We start from the raw sequence: 19,833 nt of genomic DNA on the forward strand, positions 1-19,833 counted from the left end.
ACAATCGATGCTCGTCCCAGGCCACCATTTGTGTGATGTGAACTCAGATTGCTGTAAGGGGGGAGCAGGGAGAGGGAAAGGCTTGGGAAAGAGCTTGGAGAGAGCGAGCAAGGAGCCATCCATGGCTGAGCATCTTGTGATGCACAGTTTTATCACAGCCCTGCACCTCTGTGGTGGGACAGGGCTGTTGTCCACCAGGATTTTGCATGGGGGGGAGGAACAGAGCTGTGGCTTCCTGCTCATTGCATCCATCTCTGCCACACCCTACTTGACTAAATCAGAATCTTTCCACATTTCAATTTATAAGGACAAAATATGCAATATCAGCACTCAGCCTGCCTGGATGGTGTCCAAATTCAATTTTGTTTGATGGAAGACGAAATCAAAGTGTTCATATTTTCGCTGAAATTTATGTTTACCTGGTTCCCAAAAAAATGCTTCTAACTTAGCATGAATATTTGGCAGGAGTAAATTCTCAGGGTGGGAGCACAGTCATAGGAGTTGATGATAAAAATCACAGTGACCCAAATCTCCATAAAAGTTCAGGGAAAGAATCCATAGGTGAACTGAAAGATGTCTGTAATGAGAATTTTGGGAATCTCAAAGCAGAAGAAGATGCAGGAGGGATTGGTGAGGCTCAGGTTTCCTGTCTGTAGCTGATCTGCATTCAGTGAAGATCCTTCAGACCACTTGTACTCCTTTTGGTGCCAGCTGGGTTCTCAAGAATGTGTGTGACATCCCATCCCTAAGGGGAAGGAAGCACCCAGAATTTTGGTCAGAAGGAATGGCAGAAATCAGAGGGGTCCCAAGTTTAATAAGTGAATTACAGATGGAAATTGCTGTGTTAGTCTCTGGTCTGGTGCAAGCACACAGCAGTGAGTTTTGGATAAAGGGAAGTGGAAGGGAAAAAGGAGATGGATTAAAGAGGAGGAGAGAGAAACAAAGGGGAAACAAGGAAAGAGAGAAAGAGAAATCACCAGTGCTGGCTCCAGCTGATGGGGTCCAGGGTTCTGGGGTGCCTTTTTATAGAGAAATTGTTTCTGCTTTGGAGATAAATTGCAAATCAGTTGTCATGCACAGCCTGTTCTTACAGACCTTTCTGGAAATGGCTTGGAGCCTTCAGGGATCTTGGGTGGCCTTGATCCACCCTATAGTCCATGCCCAATTCTCAACCTTATTGCTGTGCCTGTGCTGTGTTCAGTTGTGCTGATCTCCAGGCACCAGAACGAGGATTTTTTTTTCCAAAAAAGTGTTGCACTACCTGTGCGTGGCCCTAAAAGTGGTTAGGGTGTTTTGTCGGTTTTTTTTTTTGTTTGTTTGTTTGTTTGTTTTGGTTTGGTTTTTTTTTTGTTTTGTTTTTACTTAGAGTTAGGATTTAATGTTCGAGAGGTGGATTTTTTTGTTTCGACTTGGTTGTTTATTAAATCTTATTTAAGTATAGAGAGTTTTTTAGTATTTTTCAGTTATTAAGCCAAAAGTGAGAAAATGGAGGTGAATTTAGTTAGTTACAAGGTTTTTTAAAGCTTAACTTTTTAATTAAGAGCTAACATTTATATTATTTATACTTTTCACTTAATAACTAAACACTTGTGATCTGCACTGCAGTACTTTTTATTTAATAAAAAATTACTACTTGAAATTATGTAGAAAGAGGAACAAGAAGAAAGAGACAACGCTTAAGGATGTTTATTTTGTTTCGTACTTATTACTATATTTTAAAACCTCAAATTTATAACCTTTCACCATATGAAATTCCACACTTCTATTCTAATTATACACTAGCGATTCTAACCTCACTACTCAAATTTGGAAGCCCTTTTTAAGGTCCTAAGTTAAAAGCAATGCTTCCTTGAAGGGTCAGTGTCAGAAAGCACAGAAAGCTCAAAACTCCTGAGCTTCAGGGTTCCAACATGGCCCCTTCTCCAGCCACATCTTGTTCTTGCTCACAGGTTACAAAAAATCCTTGGTTGGCTCCACAACAATCCGTGTTTGAGACATTCACATTAATCCCCTTATTTTTTAGGCTTCTTCAGTGTGTCACTGAATTTTGGAAGTTCTTGTTCCATCCTTCCTGACAGCTGCTGCAGGGTTCCTTGCAATGTTGTGCTGAAAGTTTTGTTCCTCATGAATTCCCCCCAGCTGTTAGAGGTGCCCTTTTTCAGAATATGCAGATAAGGATGATATTCCCAAGCCCTCAAAAATTCAGGGACAATTCAACTCTGACCTCTGTGTATCAGGGTTGTTCATCTCTTTTTGTGGAGTAGCCCTGCAGTGACTGTGGGCCTTGAGGGAGTGGACACAGGTTTGCTCTGGTCATGTGCTGAGCTGGCCAGGCTCCATTTACACCCAGCACTGAGCCCTGCCTGATGTGTTTCACTTTGCAGAAGGCTCAGTAGCCTGGAACAGAGCTGCTGTAGCCTCAGCTCCATGGCATCCCTCTGACTAGAAGTTCAGGCTGAGCAGCCTCATGCCTGCCAACAAAACAGTGTCATCAAGTCCTGAGAGGACTGCCTGTTTCATTCCCAAATTCATGCATAATTTTTATTTTTTTTTTAATCAATCTCCTATGCTAAGCCCTTGCTGTGTCAGAAGCCATCTCATCTCCCTGAGTGAAGTGTGAGGTGCTGGTGCTGTGCCAATCTAATGAACACCTTGACTGGCCTCCCTCTCCTCTGCAAACAGTGTAATCACCCTAAATAGAGGGTTCTTGGGTGTCTGTTCTCTGTGGGGCTCTGCCTCTCTCTGCATTCCTGCCAGCAGAGATCACTGATGTGGAAAAAGAAATGTGCCAGGGGAAGAAAAAAAAAAAAAAACAAGCCTGCAGCAGAGAAATCCAAGTGGGATTGAGCTCCTTGCTGAGGACAGGGCGAGTTCAGTGATATCAGCCTGGCAGATGTTGGGTAGTCACAGCCACAGGATGCAGAGAGCTCCATTAGAAAGGTTACAGCGTGTGTTTGCTCTTGATGTTGCAAGAGCTGATGTTCTTTTGTATTCAGTCAGGAAAAAAGAACCATTCCACACCAGGTTTTCCAGCCTGTGTGATCCCCTTCTGTGAAAAAATGCCTTGTGTTGTGGTGTAAGAGCAGTGAATTGATGGATGATGGGTCCCTGGGGAGGATAGACATCTTGTTTTTTCTTCTCTTGCTTCATTTCATCCTTTTCCAGATGAATGTTTGTGGTTGGTGGAAAATTTTCACCTTCTTTTCATCCTCCACCCTTCATCACCGCCGTCCCTGAAGAGCTCATTTGTAATTGTTCTGTTATTGCTTCATTAATTATCTTCCTAGTTTCACACTGGATATGAAGGGCCTGATCCTCCTCTTGTAACCCACACCTTTCACATGCCTGCCTTCCATGGATATCAGAATTTTTACCCAGGCTTGACATGGGTTTGTGGGAGCAGAATCAGATCCAAAGAAAAAAAAAAAAAAGAAAAGGACTGGGTCAAGCAGGAACAGATCCTGGTCTCCTTCCCTCTTTATTTGTATGCACAGTGTGATGTGAAGGTCAGCTGAATGGACACACCAACAAACAGGAAAGTTCTTGCCATGAAATTTTTGTGGTAGAACTGGCTGAACTTATTTTTTAATGTCTCACTTTCTCTCTTTCAGAACATGGAAAAGGTGCTGGTCCCTTCTGTCACGTTAATTGTAGGCTGTGGAGTATCCTCGCTGACACTTCTGCTGTTGATTATCATTTATGTCTCTGTTTGGAGGTATGGCTTTCATTCTCTTCTCTTCTTTTGGGGGAAAGTAACTGTCTTTTGACCTACACGGACCCTGGAATGTTTGCTCTGTGGTTTTGGGTGTCTGGTGCTTGAGGAGGAACTGTTTGGGAGTGAGTGGGCCCTGCAGAAAGTCATCCTGGTGGCTTAGCTGGCATTATTCTCTCCTTTCAGTGCCAGAGAAATTAGCAGAGTGAAATTAGTGCCATGCCCTCATGTCGGGCCATTGTTCCATTTCCAAAAGCCTCGTGCTGGTTTCGATGCCTTTGTGTACCCCAGGAAACCTTGTCAGAGGCGAGGTGGACACACACGGCCTCTTGGCAGGCAGATGCTGCTGCAAGGTGATTCTTTGGGAACATCCAGACCTCCGTGGCCTGCCATCAAAACATCTGGCCTGAAGAACTGACAGAACTTTTCAGGAGCTTAAGGATGTTAAACCTTAAATCATGTAAATAACTCCCCAGCCTTTTAGCTGTGTTTTGCCTTCAGCTTCAGATGCATATGGGATCCCTCAGTACCTCCCATTGCTGACAGCTCCTGTACACAGGTCAGGTGGGACCTAAAATTGTGTCATTTATGGAGGCTGAAGGGATTTTGAAGCAAAGCTTTGATGAACAATTGGCCCATGCCCCTCTTTGACACATTCTGGTGGCTCTAAGCTGGAGGACCCGAGGTGTGCAAGGGATTTTCTCCCTGTATTGCCTTGAACAAGGTCTGAGTTTATCCTACGAGATCCATGTCTCTCCTAAATCCATGGCAAACACGCTGAGACCTTCATGGCTCGATGCCAAGCAAAGACAAATCAGAACCAGGTGAATGTCTGTGAAATCCAAATGCAGTGGCTGCAGGGAACACAGCTGGGTATTATTGGTGATCCTTTTGGGAGAAGGGATCAATGTGAGGCTCTTAATTTGTGCAGTTCTTCTTGGTAGGAAGGAAAGGGTAAATTCCATTTAGAGATTGAACCGAGGTAACTTTTTCCGTTCTTTGATAGAGGAAAGAAACAAGAGAGTAAAAACTGAGCAAAAATGCATCTTTTTTTTTTTTGTTGATACTGTGACAGTGCATAGTGGCTGGTTAATTTTGGCAGCTGAAGACTGATCATGATAACGTTTATCTAGAACTCAGGTTTTTCCGTGCCTGGGGTATCATTGGATGTGCTCAAGTCCTTGTCCTCTCCTGCTTTTCCTCAGGCTGGGCGGCACTGAGCAGCGCCGGTAGGTGACTTACTGGGGTCACTGGTGTCAGGATCAAGTGGAAAGTTAGGATAGAAGATTAAAGAGCAAGAGTTCGAGCCTCACCCTCTCTTTCCTATCAGAAACAGGGTCAGGATCTGAAACCCAAGCTCAGACATGAGGCTGAATCAGTTTGGAGCATGCCAGAGCCATTTGGAATAACTTGATGTATTTCTTTCCAGGACTGTGCTCCCCCCTACCCCTCCAATATTTACTGTTATTGAGGACAGTAAATTGCCTGACCTGTTTCAAATATGTTCTGTTTAATTTCTCATTCCACTCTTTGCCTTATGCCTATGCCCAAAACGATCAGCAGGAATGGGAGGACATGTTTATGGGAGGCTTGAATGGGTATTTCTGAGCTAGCCAAGGATGGACATGCATTTCCAAGTGATCCTGAGACCAGCTATATCTTGATTAAAGGGCTCTCTATCCTGAGTCTCTCTGTGTAAATATTCGTAAAGCATGATCGGGTGATCTCTAGAATTTCTCTTTGGTGCGCTGAGTTTGTTCCATTTCTTCTCTGTAGATCATGTTTTCATGTTTCCCAAACTTCACAGCATTCCCGTGGCTGAGCCCTGAGCGCTCTGTGTGTCCTTTTTATTTTAGGCATAGCTGCTGGACGTGAATGTGCTTTCCTATTAATGGTCTCGGGAACTTTGTATTCAACATTATCTCCTGGCTCCCACTTTGTTTTGCCCAAAATGTTGTATATTCTGATAGACAGCAGCTGGAGGAGTACTTAGGAATGGAATCAGCAGTATTATTGTCTCTAAAACACAGGAGCAGCATCAAAGCAGTTCTTTTCCACCATGCTGGAGAGAAACTCCTCCTGTCCTGGCTGCCTGATCTTGTGTGGAGAGCACTCAGCAGAGCTCAGCTGTTTTGGGGAGCTTTGGCCGGAAAATTTCCCATTCAGAACTCTGGACAAAGGCATCTGGAGCATGCATCCATAGACCCAGCTTGAGTATGAAACACTTCTGATGAATAAGCTCGCTGAGGCTGACAATCTGGAAGCTTTCCCAGAATTTTGCCCAGCTAGGGTTTGTTTGTATATATGGGAAGCAGAAAGGAAGGGAGGGTGAGAAAGAGGGAGAGGAACACGGTGAAGAAAAGAGGGCAGAGTAACATGGAGGTGATCCCAGCTTCGGGCTATGTATCAGGGAGGAAATGAATTTACCCTCCACTCCCCATTGAAAACCCCCAAATAAAGGCTGCTCCTTGGTGGCACCTACTCAGCCACTGGCATGAATGGCACGAGCTTTTTGAGGCAAGTGATCACTTCAGACACAGCCAACTTGGCACGGCCCCGTTGGAAACTGGAAGTTGTTTCTGTTCGACGGCTGTTGGTGGCCTGTTGGTGGCCCCACTCCAGTTCCCAGTAGACAGATGGCTGCAAAAATCCCTGCTGCAGATGGTGCATCTCTGGTCTTATTAGCAGGCTCGACAAGAGGGGTCAGTGACACAGTGGGCCACAGAAGTGGGGTGACCTTGTTCCATCTCGGCGCTGACTGTCCTGGGTCGCAGCTGGAGGCACAATCTGTGTGTGGGCCACGTGCTCCAACACCCCTGTGGAAAAAGAGGGAGAATTGAAAAAAAAAAAATAAAAATTAAAATTTGAAAACTGTCATGGAAATGAAAAACTGGGAGAAAAAACACAACCACTTGGGTCAGAACAGGTGAAATGACACCACTTTTCCAGCAGCTCCTTGACACACTGGCATTTCAGGAGTACCCCGATGTGTTTTCCATCCCTGAACTCGTTGTGCTCTGGAGTCAGTGACCTTTCCATAGCACGGGATCGATCCCTGCTATCGAGCAGCTCATCCACCAGCCCATCAGCATGTGGGGCAGGGCAGAGCTCTGTGCCTGGCAGCAGCTGGGTGAGTGCTGCATCACTTCGAGAGAACAGCCCCAGCTTTTCTCACTCCCCAGGATTGATTGAGTGGCTGTCAATGAGCTCTCCAGGGGCTGTTAACACTGGCTTTAAACCCAGGAGCTCTGCCTGTGCTGGGGATGCTGAGGCACTCCTGGCCCTGGTGGGAGGTGGCAGGGATGAGTAAGTGGCTGTGTGAAGAGGGATGTGTGTACTCACGGTGAGAAAGCAGCAGTGACTCAGTGTTTGTGGAGAGGAGAGGAGTCTAATGGGGGCAGAGAAACAGACTGCAGACTTTTCCCACCTTTCCCACCCCTCTCAGCTGGTGCAGGGCTTCCTGCAACGTGTGGGGATCCTTGCTGGTGGCCAGTGACAGCACCTGAGGGAATGGCTGAAGCTGTGTCAGGGGCGTTTAGGTTGGGTATCAGGAAATATTTCTTCATTCAGAGAGTGGTTTAGCACTGCAACAGGCTCCCCTGGGAATGGTCACAGCACCAAATGTGCCAGAGCTCAAGGAGTGTTTGGACAACACAGGGTGGGATTGTTGGGGAGTCCTGTGCAGGGCCAGGAGTTGGACTTGCTGATCCTTGTGGGTCCCTTCCAACTCAGGATATTCTATGATTGTAGACACATGCTGGAGCAGAAGTTCCCTAAATTAGCAGTGAGTTTTCCCCAGTTTTGTGGCAGAATGCAGCAATCTCTGTGTCAGTAGAGGGATAGCAAGGTAGCACCCTGGAATAGCTCTGTCTTTGTTGCAGATGTGGTTTTGGGCAAAACCTATCAAGTTCTATGTTTTTTTCCCCCCCTCTGATACAAATTCCTGACTTCTCTGGCCAGAGGGTCTGGAGAGGAATGGTGATTTCTTTCTGTGGAGCATCCTGTGCTGGAGAAGAGGAAATGGAAGGGAAAAAAGCAAGCGTGGCAGGAGGTCTTCTTAGCATTCTGACTGAGCAGAAACTTAACAAGGAAATGTTTGGAATCCAGGTCAGGCTACCAAGGAGGACTCTGGAAGAATTGCCCAGGAATGCAGGATTGAATTAGAATGGTCAGAGCTGAGCTGTGTTTGAAATTGGTCAGGGATGTGAAAGGATGTGAAGGGATCAAGGATGGATTCTGGAGATATATCAGCACCAAAGGATTTCCCAGGAAAGTGTTGGCCTGGTGTTGAATGGGACAAGCAGCCTCATTGGATAAGGAAGTTGAAAAGGTGAAGCTACCCAGTGCTTTTTTGCCATGTTCTGCTGGCAGGGTTGGCTTCCAGGCACCCAAATTCCTCTACAGAGGCAAAGTCCAGGGAAGAAAATGCTCCCCACTGCCAAGGAAAAGAGAGACAAGGACTGTTGAAGTTGCCTGGATGTTTGCAGATCCATGGGATGCATGGAGGGAGATGTTTGGTGTGACTGTGGAGCCATTCTCTGTCACCTGGGCAGCATCCAGAAGGCTGGAAGAAGGCAAATGTTACACCCACCTTTAAAAAGGGCAAGGAGAAGGATCCAGAGAATAACTCACTGGTCAACCTACACGGCCCCTGGGATGATTAAAGAGCAAGTAGCTCTAAAGGTTAATTCCAGGCAAAATGATGGACAAGGAAGTGATTTGGAATAGACAGTGAGGATTTGTGGAGGACAGGTTGTGCCTGGCTGCCCTGTTTTTTCTTTTGGGATGACTGCTTACATGGACAGTGGGGAGAAGCAGCTGCTGTGGGTTTTGACACTACAAAAGCCATTAACACACTCTCCAAAAGCATTTTTGTATCCAGATAATTATGCACTGAATATGTGGCTTTATATCTGGATGGAATTCCTGCAGGATTTGAGGGTAGTGGTCAAAGATTTGAGGCTTAATCAAGAGCTGGTCACCTCTGGCCAGGGTTGGTTGAGTGGCCAACATTGTTTAATGGCTTCTTTAACAACCTGGACAATGTTTGACACTCCTGAGGCCACACCTGGAAAAAGTGCCCAGTATTGGATCCCCCTCAATTCCAGAGATTCCAGCACAGTGGATGCTTAGGGAGCTGGATAATGTCAAAGGAGGCAAAGGGAACAAACTTGGAGAAGAGGAGGCTATTAAAGAGCAGTCATGGAGAAGCCAAACAACTTGCAGAGGTAGGCAGGGAAAGGTCTAGAGGCACCAGCTGCAGCAGGAAAAGACCCAGCTGGATATAAAACAAAATAATCCTTCACCACAAGAGCAGTTAAGTTAAGCAGTTTAGTGCTGTAATAAGTCAGCCAAGAGAAGTGGTAGCGTTTCTGTTCCTGGTGATTTTCAAATCTCAATCAGACGAGACCCTGAGAAACCTGATCTGACTTGGAAATCAGTCCTTTTTTTGGGCACAGCACTGGATTGGGAACTTGAGAGGGTTTTTTTCTTTCCCAACCTAAATTATTCTGATTCTGTTTGTTGCCAATACGCATCTTGTTCTTTGGAGGTTCAGGGATCTGGAGAACAAGATAAATTTTCAGAGTGTGAAGAGAAGCAGGGAAAGAGAAGAGTTGGTTTAAGGGGGCTTAAGGGAGAAAAAGTCTTAAGACAGCTGGATTATCTCCCCGTACATTAAAATATAGATTTATGGTTAACTCATTTCTTACCTTTTTCTGACCAATGGAAACTTGAGAAGTTCATGCTAATAGCAGTGGGATCACAGTGTTGCTACACAGATTTATTACATCTCCTTCCCACCAGGACAGAGCCCAAATCTCCCTTTCTACTGTGTAGAAACTACTGACTGGAAATTAGAGGTTTTACTTCCCACAATCAAAGCATAAAAAGACTGAGGTCTCAGTACCCTCCAGTCACAAATAGAGCAGGGTCCAGGTGATGCCCAGCATTTTTTGGAGCCCAGTGAAATCAGAAAATTTGGGCTCAGCTTGGCTGTGGGATGAACCAGAAGCTCATTTTGCAGCCTGTCAATCCAGTTTTGTGCTGAGCTGGGATCCTATATTTTGCAGCCTGTTCTGGGGCTGGGAGAGTTTCAGGAAGAACTTGCCATAAACCAGATTTCCAACAGAATAAGTAGGTGCTTGTGCTACCTTTGCTTTTTTTGTTCTTTCTTTCCTTTTTTTTTTGTTTTGTTTTGTTTTGTTTTGTTTTGCATCCAGGAAAGCATCTCTTCACTGTTCATGTTTGTCTGAAAGTACAGCTCAAAGGGAAGTGGAAAAATCAGAGTTTTACAGCCTCCCTTAGGTCTAAAGCACAGATTTACCCTTGGCAGAACACACACGTGCAGTGAACCTGTCCTGCCCTCCTCATCAGAAACTCAAAACTCTGCAGCCAAGGCACGACCAACTCACTCTCCCTAAAATTAATTAATGAAATTAAATTCCCAACATAAATAGTTGATGTGCTGGAATATAGGAAATAATCCTGCATTAGCCTCCAGGGATGAGCTGGTTGATTAATACATCTGTTTCTAATTTATATAAGCATCAGCATCTCCTCTTCACTCATCTGGCATTCAGACAGGGCACTTGCAGCATCTCTGAGATAATTCACGTGTGTGAACGTTGGTGTGGTCACATCTTGAGTCAGTCCTTGAGGACTTGCACCATTGCAGTTCTCTTTTCGTTTTATTGGGTATATAAAAGTGCCTTCAAAGAAATTTCCCTCCATAGCCAGTGGTTTGAATTAATTGTGGTGCACTTACCTCGGCAGCCAGCCTGGTGCTGTGCTGCAAATCAGAAATGACAAATAGCTGGCTCCTGCAAGGTGCTGAAGGCAACAGTTCCCTAAGTGCTGTCCCTGATGTCCCAAACCCACAGCTGCAGTTACGTATTTGGCCTAGTTTGGAGAAGTGGTACAAAAAAAAAAAAAAAAAAATTAAATAAAAAATAAAAAAGCCAGAAATGCTTCTCAATGCTCTCACCCCAGGAGGGGTTGTTAGGCTGAAGGAAGGGGAATGCTGAATCACACACACTTTGTTGTCAAGGTGCATGTGTTTGTAATCTGCTTCCATCGCCAGCATGCCCGTGGCTCTTGGTTGGGAATCTTTTCCGTGTGTTGCCTGTTTGTTTTCTTTCAAGCTCCTTTTCAAGCCCCCGTTTCAAGTAGGCAGAGCTGAAGAAGATTTGCAGCACTCTACTGTTTTAGGAGGGGCTCAGACTAGGCTGTGTCCTCGTTTGTTGGCTCCTAACTCCAGCATTGATGGGGGATGATGGAGACGTCTTCTCCCCCTTCCTTCCCGCCTTGTTCTTGTCTGGCTAGCGCATAAAACCTGCAGGAAATTGGCAATTCTGTAAAGCCTGGCCTGGATTGCTGCTTGTCAGAGGTCACCCAGGGCAGGCTGTGACAGGGTGGGTCTCCCTCCCCTCTTCTCTCACTGCAGGTACATCCGCTCGGAGCGCTCTGTCATCCTCATCAACTTCTGCCTCTCCATCATCTCCTCCAACGCTCTCATCCTGATCGGACAGACCCAGACCCGGAATAAGGTAAGGGATCCGCTGGGACTTTGTTTATTTGTTTGCTTTCCCCCTGATTTAGCACTGAAATGATCCATTCAGGCAGCACTTCCTCATTTTTCCCCCATCTGTTAATTAGCAACATGTCAAAGACACGGCTAAACGGCAGATTTCAATTTTCTCTCTCGCTCTCTCTTTGATAATTTGTCAGCATCCTCAGGGCTTTGATTAAAACCAATGTGATATTTTTGAATATCTGCCTAGAGTAGCTGGCACATGGCACGGTGAAGAAGTGTGGTGATTTGCAAGGCTTTAACCATTTTATTTTCAAAAAAATTACAAAGACAGATTGAGAAAAGGCTTTAAAAAAAAACCCCAAACAAACAACCTCTCAGCTTTACATTTATTTCTCCAGCAGTTTTTGTACTCTGAGCTGAAAGTACTTAGCAGATGTTAATGAACACAGGCACAAAACTGTCCAGCCTTTTTTGGGGATGCATTGCCAGATGTACCATGAGCACTGCAGGGCCATGAGGGAGCCGGAGCAGATCCCAGAGTGACTCCAGCAATCCAGGCAAGACCCAGCATGGTTTTCCAAGCCATGAGCACTGGTTGCTCTCTTCCCACAGACCCAGCTGGAGAGGCATGTGTTGCCTCCATGACTTTTTTCCAGCTCGAGCACTTTCAGGTTCCCTGTTGACGTCTGACATGACAAATCCCTGCTCAACATTAATATTTCCCTCTTGTAAATTTTCCTCTCTTCCCAAAATGCTCCTACCATCGTAACTCTGCTGAGCCAAAAAACGTGAGGCAAGATGCCTCCTCCACTCTTTCTGCTGCCAAAATCACAATCAGAAGCCAAAAATTAGTTATTGCTTAAGAGGAGCCAGTGACCAGCTGGGTTTTTTGAGCCCCTGCTTTGGCAGCATGATGATGGTGTCACTCTTGGAAGCATATTGCAGATAAATTCTTCCCTATGAGGGTGGTGAGGCACTAGAACAGGTTGCCCAGAGAAATTGTGGATGTCCCAACACTGGAAAACTTCAAGGCAAGGTTGGACAGAGCTTTGAGCAAAGAGAAAATCTTCCTGCCCATGGCAGGGGGTTGGAATGAGAGGATCTTTAAGATCACTCCCAAAATCAATCAATTCTATGATTTTATGATTGCTGCAGTGAAACTGAAGGATTTAGTGAATCAGGAACTCATTTCTATGGAAGGCCCTTTGGGTTGGAGTTAGGTTGTTTTAGGAAAAACTTTCCATCTGCTGGAGCTCTGTGTGTGTTGAGAAGTGTGGAAACAAGCAGGCAACTCTGCTCCTGCTACAAGGTGCCCTTCAGAAACTCCCTTCCAAGAGCAGAGTTGTCTTCCATTGCCATCACGGTTGGCAAGAGGTGGAGAGAGGGTGAGCAAAGCTCCTGCTTTTCGTGGTTGTGCTTTCTGCCACACCAAACGTGTGCTGAGAGCTTCTTTCCATGGCATGAAACACCGAGGGATGCTCATCTGGACAAACCAGGGCTGGACCTCCTCTTTGGTGGTTCTTCTTCACCTCAGGACAGGAAGCTGGATGTGTTCCTCCTCTCCCACCCCCACCAGAGCCCAGTTATGAACCCATGTTCTCCCTGGTGGTTTTTTTGTCCCGTGACTCTGGGAGTTCACTGTGGGAGCTGTTGTTGGGGATTCAAAGCTCCCAGCAGCGATGGCAGGAGGCAAATTAGCTCTTCGCACATCCATATGCATGAAACCCCAGAAATAGAAAGGTTATTCTTGGATTTCCTCTCAGCCATCTAGTAAACACTCTCTGGCAGGCAGCAAAGAAAGAAAACTATACAGAGGAGAGACGAAGGAGTGTAAATTAAGATTTTATTCTCATTCAATTATCGATAATAGAGCGCCTTAAAATGTTGGTGATTGATTTATAATTGTGGCTTCTCCGGGAGATTTCTGCGGTATCGGCTTCCCTGGAAATGTCAAATTCTCCCTGGATTTCCATCCGTGTAACCTCAAAGGCGAGATTCCACGCCTGGATTTGCTAAGCTTTTTGAAGATGAAAGGCCTGGGAAAAGGCTAAAAAAAATGACAGTCAGCAATCCGGGGATACAAAGGAAAGGGATGCTGCAGGAAGTGGCCGTGTCTCCGAGGCTTGTGCTGGAAGGGAGCAGATTTCTCCTCTTAAAGGAAAACAAGGGCTAAATGGCCTTGACAGACTGACAAGCTCTGCTGGATCTTGGAACATCATATCCCTGTTCTTAGCCCTTCGTGGGGATGTTTAGTTTTCCCCACAAGGAAGGGAAAACCTGCAGCAGAGGTTGCAGAGGCAATTATTTGCTTGCCTATCAGTTGGCCAAGTTCATTTGAGGCCATGAGTTCATCCTGGTCCAGCTGAGATGTGCATATTTCTCTTGTCTTCCCCTTCTCTCTTCTTCCCTTTCTATCAAAGCTACTCATTTGAGAACAAACAAACAAACAAACAAACCCAAATGTATCTCTGTGGTGTAAAATTGTAAAGCAAAACTTTTGACTCCCCTTTACAAGGAAGAATTGTGTTGGTTTGAAACAAAATCAAAAAAGCAATGTGAACAGTGTTGTACCTGATATCAGTCAAAAAAGAAAAGGGTTCTAAAATAACAGTCTCTTAAAATCCATTCCAGAAAGCATCCTCTGTTTGTAGATGTTTCATATAGGATTTGTAAGCTGATGAAGAGGAACCACCTTTTTTTTAGGATTCTTGTAAAATGTGAAAATTACTGGACATTATCATATGGAGCTGTGTTATTTGTACTAAACTGTCATCCCAAATCCACTTTTAAACAGAATATGGAGGGATTTGGTGTCAAATGCAAATCTGGAACAAAAACGACAGTTCCTATCTCAGAGAACACACGGTCTTGCTTTTATTCACAGCCTCTGATAACGTCGGGTGGTGCCGGCGGATGAATCGAGAGCAATCCGATAAAATCATGATAAAAGCCACTCTGTGCATGAGAGCTCTGGCTTGAAAGATTCTGCTGGTTGAAAAAAGAGAGAAAAGAGAAAGGTTCATTGACCGTAAAGCCAAGTCCATGTTTCCTCATATAACTCAAAGCAAAGAAATTCTTGATTATAAACCTCCCCCCTCCCCAAATGCCTGAAGCCTTTTTATTTTTTTGACTCATCCAGAGTCACTTTTAAAATCTATTTGCTCTCCCTTCTCCTCGGGAGCCACTGGAGTTTCTTCCCATCACTTTCTCCTTGAGTACATTGATTCACAGTTTTCAGCTCACAGATGGGGGGAAAACTGGCTGAGTGAAACAGAGCGGCACCAATTTGCACCACTGAAAGATTTGGCCTTGCTGAGTTAAAACAAAGACGAGCTTGTCAGCTTTCCAGTCCATCTCCCTGGCACTCCGGGATTGTTCTTCATAATGCATTTGCCAGTTCTTTCCCCAGTTTAATTTTAAATGGCTTAAGCTGCCTGCCTTTCCCTTGTGAGATTTCCCCACCAAGTTGTAGAGCTCACCATTATGAAATTCTTTCTAATCTAGGGGGGTTTTCTTTAGGTTTTTTTTTTTTTGCTTGTTGTTGTTTTTTTTCCTCTGTCTGCCGGTAGTTATGTGCTCTTGACCAACTGTGCCCTCATGTTTGCAGTCCTTTCCCAGTGCTGGCAGCCGTGGTTTCACCCAGCTCTCACGGCTTAACTCTTTCACTCAGCCCTGTTTTTTTGGCAGGGGCACTATCCAAATTGCCTTCCTCGGATTTCATTTCCATGGCTGGACTGCCAGGGACGTGGTGCTTTGCAAACCTTTTGAACTGAGATTAGTGCACTGTTAACTAACTACTCCATCCCCCTTGCCTTGAAAGGATCATGGCAATAGTTTGGATGTTTTGGAAATTAAAATATCCTGCTGGAGCCAAGAAAGCACCAAGATGGGATATGTGCTCAGACTTCTAGTGGAAGGTGTCCCTGCCTGTTTTGAGGGGGTTGTAATTAAATGATCTTTAAGGTCCCTCCCCACTCAAACAATTCTATAATTCCACAATTCTCCTAAAGTGTTAACCATGGCCTTATCCTAAAGCTCATGCTTAAGAGCAGCTGATTTCCGTGTAGTACTAGGTCAAAGCTTGTGGAGGAGCCTGCCCCCTCTTCAGCAGCGTTTCCATGTCCCGATGTCCATGACTTTTCCTTCCAGAGCCCGGTTTGGAAGCGTCTCCCCGCGCCTCCCTCTCTGCTCGCCGCCGCTCTCTCCACCTGCCTCTCCTCTCACGTGTCCTCCTTTCCTCCTCTCTCCAGGTGATCTGCACGCTGGTGGCGGCTTTCTTGCACTTCTTCTTCCTCTCCTCTTTCTGCTGGGTGCTGACCGAGGCCTGGCAGTCCTACATGGCCGTGACGGGCCGGTTACGGAACCGCATCATCCGCAAGCGCTTCTTGTGCCTCGGATGGGGTGAGGATCCAGGGGCTGCGGAGCAGACAGGGGCCAGGCTGCAGGAAGGGGCTGGTGCTCCTCGGCAGCGTGCTTGGAACCCTTGCAGGGGCTTCAAGAAGGGCTGAAATGGTTTAAAATAAGTTGAACCTCCCGCCCGGTGCACCTGAAAATAGAGGAGTCGAGTTCAGGTTTCAGAAGGTGCTCCAGGGTTGGTTTCTCCTGGGGTTGGGTCTTGTTTCTTGCTTTCTACTTTTCTCTCTCTGTCTGTCTCCCTCCGTGTTGGATGTGTTCTGTTGGTACATGACACCAGCCAGGGGAATCCTGGCCTGGATCAGCAGCTCTGTGGCCAGCAGCACCAGTGCAGGGATTGTCCCTCTGTGCTGGGAACTGCTGAGGCCACACCTCGAATTGTGGGGTCAGTTTTGGACTCCTCTCTATAAGAAAGACATTGAGGTGCTGGAAAATGTCCAGAGATGGCAATGCAGCTGGGGAAGGGTCTGGAGCACCAGGAGTGGTTGAGGGAGCTGGAGGGGGGCTCAGCCTGGAGAAAAGAAGGATCAGAAGGGACCTTCTCACTCTCCACGGCTCCCTGACAGGAGGGTGCAACCAGGCACTCTGCTCCCAGGTAAAAGGAAGAGAACAAGAGGAAACAGATCCAGTTGCACCAGGGGAGGTTTAGATGGGATATCAGGGAAAATCTCATCACTGAAAGGAATGCCAAGCACTGGAACAGGCTGCCCAGGGAAGGGGTGGAATCTCCATCCCTGGAAGTGCTCAAAAACCCGTGAAGAAGTGGCATTTAGGGCCATGGTTTAGTGGTGGACCTGGTTGGACTCGATGATCCTCGAGGACTTTTCAGCCTCAATGATTTTATGGTTCTAAGATTCTGCAGAGCAACCTGGAGTGGAGCAAACTCTGAAATCCTGTCTCCATGGCAGCAGCGCCTTTCGGAGACAAATAAACTGCGAGACTGCTGCAGATGCTTGTAACTAATTTTTCTCCCTCTCCCTCTGCCGTATGTTTAATTTATTAGCCTTAAATGATGCATTCTGTAGTAGAAAACAAATACAAACCCATAAACCTGGGCTTTCAAAGTGATAACAAGGGTGTGTTTGAAAGGAGCAGCGGCACAAAAAGTTGCTGAGAAGTGAGGAGGCACAGGATAGAAAGGAGTGTGGCTGAGCTCTATTAATGTCTCATTTTACTACTGAAGTCTCACAATTCACCCCAGGCAAGAGATTTCTGGTGCTTACCAAGCACCCTGATGTGATTTATTCTGGCACATCAAGAACCGTCCTCGTTGCAGCACCTTCATCCCTTTAAGTTTTCCCTCCTAAGCTTTTGCTTACAACAGAGAATAAATTGTGTTATTAAAATCCAGGGCTTGCGTGTTAGCAGGAGCAGAACCACAATACCTGCAGAGCACAGGCTGCAGGAGCCTGGGTGTGCTCATGCATGTGTTTATACCTCCTTGGTGACTCCAGCAACATCAGGGATATCAAATGTAACAGACTAATAGCTTTCCTAGGTAATAAAAAGGGATTTTTTTTTTCCCCCTGATTTGTAAAAGCTGGGACAGATGGGCGTGTTAGCCAAGGGAATTTTGGATGAGCAACATTCACATTTGTAGTCTGTACAGATTAAAAAAAAAAAAAAAAATCCCCCTACATGTGTAGAAGCATAATTTGCACTGCTAGTAAAATGTAGTTAGCTCTGAGCTAGGATGCACTGCTGATAAATGATGCATAATAACCATTTGGAGTAGGTTAGGACAAGAAATGAAGAACACTCTCGCCTATTAAGGCAGCGAGGGAATTTTGGATATTTAGCATCCTGCTAGACTTCAGCTGTAGAGCTGGGATTAATGGCACTTGTAAGAGGAAAGAAGCCGAAAATATGTTTTAAAGAGCATAATCTGAAATAATTAGCACAATTCACTTTGTCATGGGCTGATTCTCCCCCCTTCCCCCTCTTTGCACATTTGCATTTCTCTAAGCCGTCGTTGGAGACGTCTTTGCCAAGTTCTCAGCTGCTCTCAGCTGTAGCTCATTGAAGCTGCAGAGAATTTCAGCAGTAGGGAGGATTATTTTTTATTTCTTTGGTCTCCTCTTGGATGTGCAACTCTGCGATTTGATTTTAAGATTATTATTAGTAATAATAATTATTGTTAATAATTCTTGTCTGTGCTTGGACAAGCTTGCTGTCAAGCTCATGATGTGACTCTTTGGGTAATCCTGTGCAGGGTCAGAAGCTGGACTTGATCCTTGTGGATCCTTTCAGTTCAGGATATTCTCTGATTTAGAACAGGCAGATAAATTGTTCCCTGGGAACAACTCATATTTAGCCCCAATAAAGAAGAAATATTTTTTGTCAGGATTTTTATCACCCTGTTAAAGTTTCCACAGCTGGATTTTTAATGCTGCCATAGCTCAGCCTCTGAGTGGGTCTTCAGGTGTTTATAACAAGAATGGCTCTTGGGAATTATTAGCAAACATCTTCTCTAGTGGAACATGATTAACACATGGCCTGATTCTCCTGTGACCTGGAAGTACAAAACTCTTTGAAAGAGGTTTTGAATAGATTTACTTGGAATTGTGAGTGTTAAATTCCCTTTGTGCAGAAAGCCCCCAAAGCCTTGCTGGTACTGCCTGTACCACACCAGGTATATGGAACAAGCCAGTTAGGAATTAATATCTTGATAATAATAAAAAAATTAGATTAAAATTTGATTTTTTTGGTGGAGATTTTTTCAATCTAATCCCATCTAACTTTGCTCAAACTGCTGACAGCTCTCCCAGGGCTGCACCTCTCATTACAATGCCCATTGGCTTAACTACCACGACACAGCTGCCACCTGTAGTAGCTGCTCCTTGTCCAGACCCATTCCCACCCCAAACTGAGGCTTTTACCCAGCCTTGGAATGAGCCAGTCCCTGGAGCTGCCAAGTTCACAGCCCCACTCTGGATTTCTGCATAATTACCACGTCGGAGAGAAGCGTTTTGTGAAGAACAAGTTGCTATTTTTGGCGGAGTCTTTGCCAAATTTCCTCTTTCCCAGGGTCTCTTGCACCAATCTGTATTCCTGAAAATGTCCTTCCCCGTGTGGTTTCTTCCTGTGGGATGCTGGATTGATGGCACTATAGGGAATGCAGCAGCCAGGATTTATCCAGATGAGGTGTGAAGGTGTGAGGTGAGAGGAGCTAGAGTTGGTCAGGGAAAAAAATGAGAAAAACAGGAATGGAAAGGAAAAAGGAAAGGAAAAAAGGAAAGAGAAAAAGGGAAAGGAAAAAGGAAAAAAATAGGAAAAGGGAAAGAAGAAAGGGAAGGCGAGGGGAAAGAAGAGAAAAAGGAAAGGAAAGGAAAGGAAAGGAAAGGAAAGGAAAGGAAAGGAAAGGAAAGGAAAGGAAAGGAAAGGAAAGGAAAGGAAAGGAAAGGAAAGGAAAGGAAAGGAAAGGAAAGGAAAGGAAAGGAAAGGAAAGGAAAGGAAAGGGAAAATGGAAAGGAAAGGAAAGTGGAAAGAAAAGGAAAATGGAAAGGAAAGGAAAGTGGAAAGAAAAGGAAAATGGAAAGGAAAATGGAAATTAATATTAAAAGAGACATTTTTTAAACCCGCTGCCTGTTGGGTTTGGACTGATGAAACGTGACCTGTGATTGAAAATCTCACATGGGAAGACTTCCCTGCAGGGTAACCCTCAAATGCTCCACATTCCAGCCAGCTTGGCCCTGTGGCTCCCAGCTGCTGCAGATCCTCACTGTTAATCAACTCTGGGATGATTTGTGTTGCTGAGGGACCCCTTTCCCAGGGGAATGGTGTTTGCCTGCACATTCCTGGGATCTCCTGCAGTCACCTGCCATGACCTCTGCAGCTCCTGAATTAGGGCCTTGTCAAAGGGCACTAATCCCAGCTGGCTACTGATCCTGCTGATTCTTAATGGGATTTTCCCATCCTCAGCACTGAGACGGCTTAATTCCTCCTGCCACAAGGAGCAGGGCTATAAAAAAACCACATGGAGACCTCTAGAGCTAAAGAATCCAATGTTCTGAGCTGATCTCCAGACATTTCTTTAGGGAAAGGGGAGATCTGGACTTTGAACCTTCATAGACCCTGGAAGAGACCTAAAACCCTTTCTCGTTGTTCAGAGGAATGTGTTTCATTGCAGATCTTGGGGGATAGGGAAACTCAGTTTTAGTTTCCTTTTCTGTCT

The 19,833-nt window shown here is 45.4% G+C and overlaps 1 protein-coding gene across 15 annotated transcripts in view; it reads left to right on the top strand.

Annotated features, from left to right (window-relative positions):
- ADGRB1 (adhesion G protein-coupled receptor B1) overlaps positions 1–19,833 on the top strand; it is a 279,870-nt gene that overhangs the window by 210,496 nt on the left and 49,541 nt on the right. For 8 of the 15 annotated variants that reach the window (XM_088179990.1, XM_088179982.1, XM_088179994.1 and 5 more), the window contains 4 exons: positions 3,612–3,715; positions 4,846–4,941; positions 11,157–11,259; positions 15,497–15,647. In XM_088179990.1, the coding sequence (XP_088036116.1) occupies positions 3,612–3,715; positions 4,846–4,941; positions 11,157–11,259; positions 15,497–15,647 (454 nt within the window). The remainder of the gene's footprint in view (positions 1–3,611; positions 3,716–4,845; positions 4,942–11,156; positions 11,260–15,496; positions 15,648–19,833) is intronic. The other 7 variants (XM_088180028.1, XM_088180067.1, XM_088180008.1 and 4 more) reach the window with 2 other exon arrangements.

The sequence above is a fragment of the Sturnus vulgaris genome, chromosome 1 (assembly GCF_052056855.1).
Source record: "Sturnus vulgaris isolate bStuVul1 chromosome 1, bStuVul1.hap1, whole genome shotgun sequence".
Classification (NCBI taxonomy): domain Eukaryota; kingdom Metazoa; phylum Chordata; class Aves; order Passeriformes; family Sturnidae; genus Sturnus; species Sturnus vulgaris.